This window comes from Artibeus jamaicensis, unplaced genomic scaffold, assembly GCF_021234435.1.
Source record: "Artibeus jamaicensis isolate MK-2021 breed Jamaican fruit bat unplaced genomic scaffold, CSHL_Jam_final contig_2259, whole genome shotgun sequence".
Classification (NCBI taxonomy): Eukaryota; Metazoa; Chordata; class Mammalia; order Chiroptera; family Phyllostomidae; genus Artibeus; species Artibeus jamaicensis.
In genome coordinates, this window is record NW_026521468.1 from 8,115,518 (window position 1) to 8,129,706 (window position 14,189).

At 55.3% G+C, this 14,189-nt stretch overlaps 1 protein-coding gene across 2 annotated transcripts in view; it reads left to right on the top strand.

Moving 5' to 3' along the window:
• Nucleotides 1-208: 208 nt before the first annotated feature.
• RPTOR (regulatory associated protein of MTOR complex 1) overlaps nt 209-14,189 on the top strand; it is a 136,580-nt gene continuing 122,599 nt past the window's right edge. The window contains exon 1 of one of the 2 annotated variants that reach the window (XM_053659819.1): nt 209-1,246. In XM_053659819.1, coding sequence (XP_053515794.1) covers nt 1,085-1,246 — 162 coding nt within the window. In that variant the 5' untranslated portion in view covers nt 209-1,084. The remainder of the gene's footprint in view (nt 1,247-14,189) is intronic. The other variant, XM_037157754.2, reaches the window with a different exon arrangement.

Below are 14,189 nucleotides of genomic sequence, written 5' to 3' on the forward strand. Positions count from 1 at the left end.
TGCTGCCTTTCCACCATCTGGGAAAAACAACAAAGGGGTCGATCCCTTTAATTTCAGAAGCACGTAGGTCCATGTGTAATAGTAAAAAGCTTTTTTCAAAGTTAATTTACGTAGTTTCATTTGCAGGATTGACTTTGCTATCATACAGCGACAGAAGGGCGATAAACTCTGGAAAGCAGAACTGTGGTAACCATGGTAACGGGATGGGGCCTGGACCGCGCTCCGCGCCTCGGGGAAGCGGGGCCAGAATTCAGTCGTCGTTTGGCCTGTTCGCCACGCCGTAGGTCGCGGTGCATGATGGGTCTCGCAAATATGGCGTCCTCCTTGATGTGCTGATGAGAGGAGTTTCACTGTAGCTTCAAACCAGAGGACAAAACTCCGCAAACCCCATAAGCTCACGTTATCCGCCGTCTGCGCGGCTCCGTGTCGTCCGTTTTCAGGACTTATTCTCAGGCAGGAGAGAGCCACGGGGCCGAGGGCCAGGACCGGCCCGGTCGCACGGACTCGGGGCTGAGCAGCCTGTGCGGGCGAGCACGATGGGCCGGTCCTGGCTCTGGTTGCAGCAGCTGCGGCGAGTGCGGGACCCGCAGGGCTGAGCGTGGCCGGAGGAGGCCCGAGGTGCTCTGGACCTCTTCCCTTTGGCCGGAGACCTCCGCCCAGGCGCGAACCGACGGCTTGAGCGGGCCGCCTGCCGGGCTGTGCTTGGAGGCCGAGAACGGGGTCATCGTGAGGCCTCAAGTGTCGCACGCCTTTGACAGCTCGGCCTGCGGCCCCTTCGGGCGCGGACCGCTTCTAGAGCAGCCAGCGGCCGGGTTCCCGGGGGCGTGTGCGTCTGTGTCTGTGCGGCGCTCCCGGAGCTGCCCAGTTTCCCACCGGCTCCCCCCCCCAACTCCGACGTCCCGCTCGGAGTTAGAAGGATCTCAGCAGACTTTTTGCCTGGTGAGGGGCTCCGCGCACGCTACCTTTTTCTGTTTCTACTCCACCTCTTTTCTGTGATTTCCCCAGTTCTGGTACACACTAGCCTTTAAGGCTGGAGGTTCTCGAGCGCTTGCTGCCGAGGACTCCCCCTCCCCCACCCCTCCTGATGGAGTCCGAGATGCTGCAGTCGCCTCTCCTGGGGCTCGGGGAGGAAGATGAGGCCGACCTTACCGACTGGAACCTGCCTTTGGCTTTTATGAAAAAGAGGCACTGTGAGAAAATTGAAGGCTCCAAATCCTTAGCTCAGAGCTGGAGGATGAAGGATCGGGTAAGTGGACTCCGGCTGCGCCCCCCGGACCTTGGTGGTTCTTTCAGCGGAGAAAAAGTTCAGAGCCAAAAGATTGTCCTTGGGAAAGCGGCGATTTTCGCCCCCCAGCCACAGTTACAAGTTAACTAAAAAGCACAAATCATTTCAGGCTCCGGTTGTTGGTTGACAGCGTGAAGGCTGTTCTGGGTTGTAGTTATGCGCTGGGTAGTGTTAATTCAAACTAAGTTTGCTTAAGACAATAAAAGTTAAGCAGTTTCGCAATTACAGCGTTGCAAGTATTTACACACTGTGGTTTACTTAGTGCTGGTAACACTGAGTGGAAAAACAACTTGTGATGTAATACGTGTACCCACATGGTTGGTCTGTTGTGGTTAGTTCACTTCTTTCGTCCGAGCTAGGTGAATGCAGAAGTGTAGTATGGTGTGCTAGGAAACAAGGTTACTGGCGATTGTTCGGCTAGTAACAAGGTAACACAAAGTTATTTTAAAGTTACAATGAACTTCATCACAGCCTTCTGAACAGTTTGCCTTGGAACCAGACTTTCCTCCTATGTGGGGCCCTGTGCTGTAACTTGGAGACAGAATTTCCCCAGTGGTGGAGTTAGAGTAAGAATGATGGATTGGGACTGGGGTCCAGGTTTCAGGACGATTCCCCTGGTGCTGGAGTGTGGACGGTGGCGCACAAGCAGGCAGTAGGGAAGAAAACAGCCAGTTTCGCTCACTCTGTCCTTCATCAGCCACTGTCTGTTTCCTGGTCTCCAAAGCCAGTGGGTGGGACTGTCTCATTATGTGCACTTATCATTTGTCTTTGTGACTTATTTTCTCCTTCAAGATGTTCTTTATTCATATGAACATTTTAGTGGTATAAAAGGGGGAGTTGGTGTTACAATTCAGTGTGATTGCTCTAGGCTTATGAAAATGTATGTTTATATCAGATTATTGTATTTGGTATACGATGTTAAGCGTATGTAAGATTATCCTTATGGTAATTCTAGTCAGTCAATCACTAGTAACCAGTGCTGCAGGTACTGTTTTGGCTTACTTTCAAAGGGTTAGGAACATTCGTTTCATCCAAAAGTATTTAAAGGAGTAAAAGAGGTGGTCTTTGGGAGGGACCGTACAAAGTGTGTCTTGTGGACATCTTTAGTGCCGGTCACTTAGTTCAAGGCTTTTGTGGTTGCTCTGCGCATGTGAAAACACATTTATTTTAAAAGTTATTGTCTAATCATTTTTTTTCATCCTACTTGAAGGGCATTTTTTTTTCTCCTTTGGAGTGTGGTTTTCTCTCCTACGCTGAGTACATGCACAAACTGTTCACAAGTGATTAATGAAGTTAGATATTTTTTCCCTTTTCATTAAAACACTAATTTGTCAGTGATCAACATAACCCATGATAAGTTCTTCAGAGGTTGTCAGGAGAAAGGAAAGTCCTGTGAATCTGCGTATTACTGAGACGGCTACTTAGAAAAGAGCTGGGGGAGAACTTCGCTGTATCTGACGTTTGCAATTGTTAACGGAAGAGAAAACCAGCAGCCAGCAGTTGGGGAACACTTGGCATCTGAACAGCCCTTGCGGCCTCGCTCCCCTGGTTGGATCCTGAGGGTGTATTTTCGGCACACCCAGTAGGCCAAAGGTCGCAAATGCAAGTGCTGTTCAGGTGCAGTGTGACAGGGGTGTCCAACTCACGTTCACCAGGGGCCTGATGTAGAAAACAGCATAAATGAGCGAAACGGGCCAGATACAAGAATAGTGGTAGAGGTCCAGAGGTCAGTGGCTGGTGACCTCTGACCCCCGTGTGAGTGTCCGAAGGATGAAACAGTGGCCTCTGGAGGCGTTGCCGTGGGTACCAGGGCAGCGGGGCTCAGCCCCATCTCCTTTCTGTTCTTTGAAAAGCCAGAAAACATTTCTAAAAAATTACTTTTTAATATAAAGTCTTGTGATTTTGAAATATTGGCACTAGGTCAGATATTACAAAACATGAAGCTGGTTCTGGCCTGTGGGCAACCTCTGCTCTGGTGCCTCCAGGCAGCCCCCTGCTGCTGGGGACCTCGCCCACGTGGGCACGTGGGTTGTGTGCGCAGCCAGACGGCGCAGCCTCGTGGGGACGCAGCAAGGAGGGCCTCGTTATTGTGTGCCAGGACCTGCGACAGCGACTGCCAACTGGTGTGTGCGGGAATTTTTAAAACATGTAATAAATACCCGACTATTTATTCAGGGCCACTGACCTCTTTTCCCATAGACCACCAAATAAAAAAAATCACAACAGCCAACACAGCAGTAGCCATCTGGTGTGAATGATTCAAAATTATACCTATTTTTTGTCAGATCGGCAGAAAATATATTTATTGGTGTGCTGCGGAGTTTTAGCCACTAATTCATGTGCCGTGAGGTGAGAGCCGGTGACAGTCGCCAACCAGTTCCAGCGGGCTGTTGACCGCCCTGAAGGCAGAGCCGGTCTCCGGGCCCTCCTGCCATCATTGTGCAGCTCCACCCAATTTTGTTTCGTGTCTGTGTCGGTGGTTACTTAAGGAACCGGAAAAGCCGGCGTTCGTGCTGCCTGTCACCTACCAGTAAGAGAGACAGGGATTGAATCTCTAATGGTGCTGTATTCAGATGGCTGGCCATCTGAGAAGATGGGCAAGTTTGTGCCCTAATAGACGGTCCTAAGCCAGCCCTTCTTATAAGGAGTAGAGAAGTGTAGGTAAGGAGATTAGAATTCAGGGGAGAAGTTAATCAGATAAAAGCTGCAGGATCTTTCATCTGTGCCCTGGGTGGTGGTCTCTATCTGTGCCCTGGGTGTGGGCGGCTCACCCTGGAGCATGTGGCTCAGATTCCATTCCAGTTGCTTGCAGCCCTCCTGAGGCACAAAGGTGGAACTGCTTGGGGTCTCCCGGGTTCAGGGTGGGTCCCACCTTCAGTTCCTGGAATTTTTACTGCATTGATTGCTAAGCTTATTAGCTATTACCTGAAACTAAAAATTTCCCAACATTTGAGTCCCCCATCACTTACTGGTGCCCTATTTAGTGGCCTAGCAAGGATTAAGGATTCCTAAAATTGACGTCTTTGCTGAAGTTGACCAAGAACTCTAAAAAGATTCCTGCCATTTGGCTTTCAGCTCTTACAGAGCCGCCGGCGTGTCCGCTCCCCGTTGGCGTCCCCTGAGTCTTTGTTTGTAGTCAGTCATGGTTTTCAAGTGCCACTGTTACTGCACTTAGTTACTAAGTTGCTGTCGGTTTAACACTGTTATTATCAACTTGGTTTGGTTAATTTGTGTACATGCATCAACAGCCTCTGTACCTTGTACTTTTCGAACAACTAGACATACTCGAACTACTGTAGATCAGGATGAATGATGCACAGACCTTGGGCTAAAGCCGACATGTACAGATGTCCCCCGTTTGTGGTTTGCTGCGCTGCTTTATCGTTACCATAGTTCACTTTCCCACCAGAAAGCGGGCAGACGGGGACAGCTGGTCTCAGGTGGCTCTTTGGCCTCAGCATCTGTGGGCTGGAATGGGGAGGCTCGGGGGCTGTTGCTGGGCAGGAAGCCATTGGCCGACTCACTCCCGCTGCCCGGGAGGGGGAGGAGGAGGAGGAGCTGTAGAATGATGCACCAAGTGGCCGGAGGGTTTGAAGAGTGTGACTCAGACTCCATGACTTCCTTCCTGCCCCGCCTCCCTTGCCCTCCCCAGCCTCCCGAGGGTCTGGAGTAGCATCCAGATTCCTCGCCCTGGTTGGAAAAGCTCCGTGGTCTGGCCCCACCTGCCCTTCTGCTTCCTTCTGTCCTCTGACCCTCGCACACCTGGCTCCTCCTTGTTCTTGGCACTTGCCTGCTAGGTCACCTTCTCAGATGTCTTCCCTGTCACCACATTGGAAGTAGCTCCCGGTCACTCGTGATCAGTCTCCAAGTCTCTGCTGTCTTTCTTCATGTTCCCGCCCCCAGAGCTGAGCTTTTTATCATAAAGCAAGGACCTTGTCTTTGCTGGCACAACACACAGAACAGAACTTGGCCTGTTGTGGGGATTCGTTGAAACTGTGCAGATGAAAAGATTAACAGTGTCCAAAGGGCTCCCGTGGAGGTCGTGTCTCTTACAAGCAGGTCACCGTGAGTTAGTCCGGGACCCTCACCTCTATGCACCTGATTAGGAAACTGCTGCTTCAGTCAAATAGCTCGTCTAAAGTCGCAGAAGTTACGTGGCCAGCAACCAGAGGAGGCAGAACTTGAGAAAGCAAGCCTAGATTGAAAACCCACCGACCGATCGACCGACCGATTGCAGTGTTAGATCCATATTATGAGGCCAGGGAGCCAAACGAAATGTGCCGGGCGGGCCACTGAGTGGTGGTGGGTGTGCAGCCGACAGAGACGGTACTGCCCGAGGTGCTGCTGTCCTCACAGTGGCCTCAGGGGGCCACGAGGTCAGCACCATTTCCACAGTCACAGAGATGTCATTGGCCTTCTGTCCCGCTGCCACCTGGGTTGACCAGGTGGCAACTGCTGGAACAACTGCTGCAGGCACTGTGGCCTGGCCACCGCCTTGCACTCACCACAGAGACTTTCCAGGCTTCGCCTGAGAGTGTCCTGACGGGGCAGAAGTCACCAGTGTCATTAAACCCTGGCTCTCGGGTACACGCTTTTCTGGTTCTGGGCACCCCGGCTTTGTGTGATGACCCTCTGCCGGGAGCGTTGGGTCGGAACTGGACCGGAAGAGGCTTCCAGGCCAGCTCTGGTCCCTTGAGCTTGGTGCTCTGCAGACATTTCCTAGAAAATGAGTGCAGTGAGTCACTGCGTCCCCTGAGCACACCCCCTGCCAGGGGTGCGCTCTGAGCTTCCCACTGAGAGTGCAGCACTTTGGGGACCTGTGTCTGCCAGTGTGGGCGTCCCGGCTTCGCAGGGCTTCTGGGCTTTCTGATGGGTCGGTCGTGGCCAGGTGGGTGACCGGGATTCGTGTCCACATTGGAACAGTAAGCGCATGTGTCCAGGCGGCCGAGCCACGGTGCCACACACTCATCCACGGGTGCAGACCCGTCCGCAGTCAGTTAGACCCCGCCATTTTACCTGGCGGGCAGGAAAGGTTCCCTGCTGTGGTTTCTGACAGGTTTTATGTTTTACGTCCTGTTCCGGCAGACCTCAGCCAGCCTGCAACCATCCGGCATTTACCGAGTCCTGGGGGGGTATCAAGGGAGAATGCTCTCAGTTACTTCAGTTCTGTAGTTCGCCTGCCTTTCCCCACCACGGACCTCTGGGAGGCTGGACGTTCCTCGTCCTCCTCGACCAAGTCAGCAGAGCACAGTGGGCGGCCGCCGCCAGGGAGGGCCCGCGGTGCCCCGCGAAGGCCACCGTGGAGGGGCCCGCAGCGCACTGCCACTCGTCTGGTGGCCTTTCAAAGAAACAGTGATTTTTCACAGCAGCCTTTATTTGACTATGTAATGAGGCTGTAACTTTACATAAATTAATAAAAACGGTACTGTATTTTGCTGTGACCTCGTCTGGAGGGTGCTGACCGATGTGACTCATGACAAAGCTCTGTGGCGTCTTCGGTCACCTCTCAGAGCTCAAGTGTCCCCTCAGCAAATGTTGGAGATTCGCTGTATAGTTCAGTGGGTGTCAACCCTGCACTGGGCAGAAGGACTCGAGGACATCAGGTAGTCGGCCAAAAATATCAACAGTGACCCGAGCAGAAGTCGGGCGACAGACTTGGGAGGCATGTGACACTCCTCCCCTCGCCTGGGCTTGTGTTCCCGGAGGGCCTGTGCGATCGGGGAGGCCCCCGCAGGTTTGGAAGCGGAGAACCCACAGCCGGGCTCCAGCTGGGGCTGGTGTGCAGGGGGAGCGCGTGAACCGCGCCGGGCGGGCAACCTCTGGGGCGTCTCTCTGCACCTGAGAAGTGACGGCTGCCATTGGCGTTGGCCCACGGGCTTCTGCAGCCGCGGAGGAGCGGCCACGGATTCTTTGGGCCTACTGTGAGAAGTGCGCAGTGTCCCGCCGTGGACTGCGGCCGTGGAAGGAAGAGCCCGGAGATGGGCCAGATCGGCTCCGGGGGTCCGGGAGCTGCGGTGTGGACAGGGCCATGTGCCTGCAGGTGGTTCGCCTCCGGCCTTCTGCTTTTCGCGTTGGACCTGCCGGGCCTGCTCTGGTGGAGCTGGGGCTGGTAGAGCTTTTCACTTCGTGAGTCTGATTGGGCATCTGGAAGCTGCCAGCCCGGTAGGTGCCTGGCCGGGAGCTGGACAGCTGGGTGCAACGTCCGGACAGCGTGACGCACAGGCCCTGCCTGGCCCTCTGAGGACGAGAGCCCGCGCCCCTCGTTGTCCCCCAGGGTGCAGGCTCCAAGCAGCGTTTGGTCCCATTGACACACCTGGTGCTGGGCTGGGTGTTTGCACGAGGGTGCACAAGACAGGCCCTTGAGGCACTTCTGTCTCTCGGAGGAAAACGCCCATGTCCTCGGTGAGGGAGAGCCTGGCTCAGCAGTGCCCTGTCAGCACTTGGGGGTGAGGCTGTGGACTTTCGGTGGGGTGGGGGCGCCTAGGGCAGCCCAGTGCTAGGTGCAAGGGGAGCCCCCGGCAGGCTGAGTGGTCGGGTGTGGGGAGGGAAAGGTCTGTGGGGCTCAGCTAACGTCCGCTGAGTGTTCGTGTGCCAGGCCCTGCGCCCAGGGCCCGGCCGGTTTACCGGGGAGGGCGGGTGGCAGCCAACGTAGGTTCCACAGGGGCAGGGCTGGCAGAGGAAGGCTGCAGGAAGGCGGGGGAGGGGAGGCCTCTGGGTGAGGGCAGGCCAGCCTGGGGCGCCCCCGAGGCAGGGTGGGCGGAGCCCCACTGGGCTCTCTTTTTCCTGGGATCGCTGGATTCAATCTCACAACACTCCCACAGGCATCTCCTGTTGAGTCGCCCGAGGCTGCACAGAGAGGCCAGCGGAGCTCTGCCTCCACCTGCTTCTCACCTGCTCTCACCTGTCCTCCCTGCGGCCTCTGCCTGCAGGAAGTTTCCCTTAGTCACTGGTTTTAAGTCACTGGTTATAGAGACTTGGAGAATCTTGAAGTGGTAGCACTTCAAGCTGCCCGGCCTCCAGGACTCTGAGCTCTGTCTCCTGGGCTCATTGACCCTGTGTCGCTCTGCCCGGCCCCTCGTCTCCTCACAGAAAGCGCGGGGCCCTCCAGCCAGCCCACCTAGCCACCTCCTTGCTCTGGGGTCGCGTCCTGGCAGTACGTGGTGTTTGACGCCACTTGGCTGAGGCTCCCAGCTGCCTGTGGTGGGGGCTCCCCGTGTACTAGGTGACTGCCTGTCCCAGAGAGGAGGGGCCACACTCGAGGCAGAAGGACGGAAGGACGGAAGGACGGGGGTGTTGCAGACGCTCACGCCGCGTGGCCAGGCCGCCGCGCGTTGGCTTGGTCGGAGCGGCTGAGGCTGACCCTCCGAGGTTGGTGAGTGGCACGTGTGGGGCTGTTCCTTCCCCGAGCCTCGAGCTTCCCAAGTGGGGTTCCCCTCTGCCCTGAAACGTGGGGTGCACACGGAAGGTGACGCCCGCGTGTTGGGGAGCACCGCAGACTGGGGTTCAGCGGACCGGGGCTGGCGTGGTCCCCAGACAGTCACCAACAGGTCGGGGTCAGCGCCTCCGTTCTGAGGGAAACACTGGCGTTCCCTTCGGGGTTTGCAGAGCCAGGCAGGGTGCGGGGTGGGAGGGAAATAACCCATAACCCTGTAGGAGGACTTCAGCCCAAAGCCTGTCTGTTTTGGTGTCGCAGATCTAAATGGGCAGAGGCAGACTCGGAGCCCCGATGGACTCACTGCCGCAGGGATTTTAGTTAATTATACACAAATCCTCTTTTGGTGCTAGTAATCCTCAGAGCCCAGCCAGGAATTGTCTAATCGCTCTTTTCTTTTTGATATTTTATTTAAGAAGGTTCCTTCTAGTCTTAATTTGATTTAATTTTCTTAAAAATTTATGGGCTGAAAATGCTTAGAACATGTGTTTGGTTTAATCAGTATTTATAAAAGGAACACCTGTGTATCCCTTCTGGGGTCCAGAAACAGCCTGACGTCCCAGACACGCTGGCTACGCCTGCTCCCGTCTCGGTGACTCCCTCTGTCCCTCCCTCCCAGCGGGGGAGCCTTGTTGACTTTTGGGGTGCCACTCACTTCTTCACTTTTCTGAGTTTCCCTCCCCGGGCTTTGCCCCTTTGCAATTGAGACCAGTGGTGCCCCGTGTCTATGCTGTGAGGCTTCTCCCTCAGCCCGGTGCAGGGCGCCGCAGGGCGGGACACGTGTGCAGAGAGTCGTCCGCCCTTCTGTGTGGTGTCTCACCATTGTCCTGCCTGCAGACCCTCCACCCTCGGCCGAGGGGGTGGGGAGTGGGCCCGGGCATTCTTGTACCTGCCGGTGCACAGGGGCTGGCGTGCGGGCCAGGGGCAGGCTGTGTCTACTCTCTCTTGAAACAGTAAGAAGCCTGTTCAGGTCTCTTGCCCATTTTTTTCTGTTGAATTGTCTTTTTCTTACTGATTTTAGGGGCTTCTATACATTCCGGGTGTGTGCTGTGAGTACCTCCCCACGCTGAGGCTCGCCTCCTCCCTGGCTTTGTGGGGTCTCTGGCCTCCCACCGTCCGGGTCCAAGTCCCGCCCCGCCCTGAAGGTGTGCAGGGACTCCCCTGGCACTGGTCCGTCTCCGCCGTGTGTGCCAGGCAGGGGCCCACTCGCCTTCTCCCCATGTGGGAGCGCGGTCATCTTGGTGCGTTTGCCGGGAGGCTCGTCCTGTCCCTCAGCTGTGGCACCCACGTCCCTGTTGGTGTCCATCTGTCTGGGCCTCCTGCTCTTTCCCATCTCTGGGACTGGGCTTCGTGATAAGTGAAAGGTTTTCTTAAGCTCCGCTGAGGAAGAAATGCCAACCAGCCACAATGTCAGGCAGTACAGAGCTTTACTGGGGTTTGCGCGCCTGGGCGAGGTTCTCCGGTCCACAGAGCGGGGCCGAGAGGTCGCACCCAAGCAGGGAATGTGGCGGGGGTTTATTTTCATTGGCCATCTTCGTGGGAGCTGGGGATTGGTCCCCTGTGAACAAAGTGGCAATATATCGTTGGTGGTTCTCGTCGGGCTCAGGCTGCTATGCGGATATCCGCTTTGGCAAAGCCCGCCCTTTCGGCGCTCTGGTTTGACGTCAGCCGTCTTTTCCGGGTTGTAGTCCAGCCTCCATTTGGTCCTACTCCTCCCATCCCGACAATAAACCCACCAGAGCGCCCTCCACTTGTTCTCCAGGGGCTTCTTCGCCCCTGACATGTTGGTCTTCCTGTCAGCTTAAGGATTGTGTCGTCAGGTGTGGAGAAAGAAGACTGGTGGGTGTCTGATGGCGCCTGCACCCTACCTGGGGTGTTGGACACCCTCCCGATCCGGGCCTCATTTGTTTGGGAAGGTGAGTTCGCTAACCTCCCGGAGTGAAGCGGTGCGCTTTCACGGAGGGCACGTCCCCACGCTTTGTGGGACATCTCTCATGAGCTCAGTAATATCAGTGTTTTCCTGAATCATGCCATTTAAAGGTCTGATTCTCATTTATGTTTTGCTGGTTTGTAGGAAGCTTAGTTTTGTGTGTTGCTTCCTGTGGCATTCACAGCAGCGTCCCCAGCAGCACCCCTGTCTCATTGGGAGCCCCCGCCCCACCACGGGCAGGAAGCAGGCGGGTTTCTCACCTGTTGAGCACTGGGATCACCGGTGCCACCCGTCCCCAGGGTGGAAGGGCGTGGCAGCCCGCAGGGCGCTGCTCCGAGCCTTCCTGTGCCTGTGCCGGGCCCAGAGCCTCCAAGGTGGCCCCGCGGCCTCCCTGCCCCGTGGCCCTGGGGGTGCGTCAGGCGCCCGGGTCACTCAGGGCTCCAGAGAGTGACCCACCACGTGTCCGCGTGGGAAGATCCAGGAGTGCCTGGTAGGTAGGACCTGGCCTTTAACATGTCCCTTTTCAAAAGTCAGTTTTGGCTCAGTTACAGGTTTAGAGGCCGCTCTCCACTTACCTAGGGTTCGAATTTGTGGGCCCAAGTTGTTCACGACATCCTCCTGTGGTCTGTTAAAAGCCTGCAGACTTGTGTGTTGTCCCCTTTTTATTCCTTTTTACCCACTGCGGTGTCAGTTCTTACAAGAGGATTGTCCGTTTTACTCACCTTTCCAATAAGCGGTTCTTGGCTTTTTCAATACTCTGTAGTATGTTTTGTCAATAGTTCATTAATTTACTTTAAAGTCTTATTATTTGCTTTTTTCTACTTTCCTTGGATTTATTTTATTGCCTTTCCCGCCATTCTTTTAAAGGTTTTGTTTATTTTTAGAGATGGGAAAGGGAGGGAGAGAAACCCTGATGTGAGAGGCACACCCACCACTTGCCTCTTGCCTGCGCCCTGACCAGGGGCTGAGCCCGTGACCCAGGCCTGTACCCTGACCAGGAATTGAACTGGTGACCCTTCGCTTTGCAGGATGCCGCCCAGCCCACCGAGTCACACACACTGGTCGGAATTTTCCCCTGGTTGTGGGGAGGAAATCCTTGAAATGATTCGTTAGCTTATTAATTTCCAGTGATTTGTCTTTTCTAATAGAGGCATAATTTTTACCTATTTAAACTGTAAATTATGTAATTAAGTGCTGAGCTGCAATTCACAAGTTTTGATATACTATAATATTTTTGTTATTCAGTTCAAGTTTTCTCAATTTCATTTTGACTTGATTAATTTACAAATAATTCAACAACAATCTTTGTAATTGTTTAAGCACAGAGGGAATGGCCTAGGATTGGTTCTCGATTTCTGGCTTAACTGCTTTTTTTTTTAAGGTTTTATTTATTTACTTTTTAGCGAGAGGGGAAGGGAGGGAGGAAGAGAGGGACATCCATGTGTAAGAGCAACATCAAGATGCATCAGCTGGTCCTGACTGGTGTGGCTCAGTGGATGGATTGTGTGTGTGTGTGTGTGTGTGTGTGTGTGTTTATGTACTCGGAGCTCAGCCCTTTGAAAGAGGTCGCGCCCGCCATGTGTGGTTGTGCCTGGCTCCCACACTGTGTGCTGGTACGGCCGATGCCCCCGCAGCTGCAGGTGCATCCGCCAGGTGCGTCCCTTGGTGGCGTCCTCAGCTCTAGAGAGTGTCCGCACCGGCACCGACTCCCGGACTTCTTCTTGGGATGCTCGGCGCAGCTATGACATTGTGCACTCGGTGTGCTCTCGTGCAGGGCTGGTGTTTCGGGGCTGGGGATGGCGCCTCGAACCTGTGAGCCTGCCTCTCCCTGGTGGGCTGTCTGCTGGCTCTGAAGACCTGCCCTTTCCTCCCGAGGGAGCTGCAGAGCCCTCTGTGCCTCCCTGGAAGGGGGACACCGGTTTCCTTCCCGCTAGGTGTGCATTCTGCCCTTTGGCCCCTTAGCAGGCCTTTCCGTGGCCATGAGCTTGTCCCGCGTCTCTCACAAACACCTTGTGATGGAGTAAAAAGTCTAGTCGACGGTCCTTGTCTTTTAATTGGAGCACTTAGTCTGTTTACATTTATTTGGGCTTAAATCTGCCATCTTTGTGTTTTCTGTGCCTGTGCTTTTTCTTTTCTCGTGTCTTTTCACGGATTGAAAGTATTTACTATTTAGTGCGTTTTTGTTCCTTCTGTGTTTCTAACACAACGCGCAGTTTCCCGCCGTCGCAGAGACTTCCGGCAGCCACAGGAGGGACGTGGAGCGGAACTCAGGGCGGAGGTGGCCCCCGCCCCCCCTTTCCCCTGGACGGCCCCAGACGCCTGCAGACCGCAGCCCCTCTGCTCTTGTGTGTTAGTGTCGCTGTGAGTTTCGTCTCCGTCTTCAGCACCACCCGCGCACAGGGCTCTCGTCTCAGCGGTCCGCCCTCTTGTGGATTCACGCCTGTGTGCAGGATGCCACGCGTCCGTCTGTGGAGCTCAGACTCCCCGTGGGGGCCGCGCACGGTGCCTGGGGGGTCAGTGTCTCTCCTCAGGAGGCTCTGCAGGTGCCAGAGTCCGTGTGCCGTCTGAAAGTGTCTCTGCTCGGTCCTCGTCCCGAAAGGGACACGGAGTCCGGCCTGACCTCCTTCCGCTCCCTGAGGGCCCGCCCCAGCACCCTCTCCCTCTGTCCCTGCAAGGGGGGCGTCAGCCGTCAGTCACGCCGCAGCAGGTCCCCCCCGGGGTGGTTTCCAGACCAACCAGGGGCCGGCGCCCTCTGCGCTGCAGCCCGGGCCTGGCGCAGGAGCCCCCGCTGGGCCCCGCCGCGTCCGCACCGAGCCCCCACTCAGGCTCCGTGTCATTCTCTCAGCCCACCGAGTTCGGGCTGTTGTTTCATTTGTGTTTTTTTGCTTTAGAAGTTTATTTGGTTTATTATTGGGTCACTTTCCTGTTCTCTGTGGTTAGGTTTTTAAAAAAAATATTTATTTATTTTTAGAGAGAGAGAAAGGGAGGGAGAAAGGGAGAGAGAAAAGCGTCGACCGGCTGCCTTTCCGACCTGCTCCACCCAGGGCTGAACCCGCGACCCAGGCCTGTGCCCTGACTGGGGATCGTGCCTGTGACCTTTCGCTTTACAGGACGATGCCCAACCCACTGAGCCACGTTGGTCAGATAGTTTTAATTTGCCTTTTAGTTCATTTGAACATAGAAGTATAGCATTTTATTGTTTGTCTCACGGTCCGATTGGACGTTCTCTGGGTCTCCCGTTTGCTGCTGATGTTGGGGTGCAGTTGCCCATGGGGGCCGGGCACATCCCAGTCAGGGCGCCGTCCTGCAGGGCGGCTTCTGCTGGTTTCTGCCAGGCAGCTGGCCCCGGTCTGGGGCCACTTTAAACACATTCATGGTTGAGGTTGCCTGAACCACCTAGAGCCGGGACCCACCGTGCATAAGTGTGTGGAGGACGCAGAAGAGAACACGTGTGTGATCCCATGTAACGTGCCCTGATGAGGCTGGGTGGGGGATGGAGGGTGACGGCCAGTGGGCGCGGCGGTTTGTTTTTGGAGTGACGG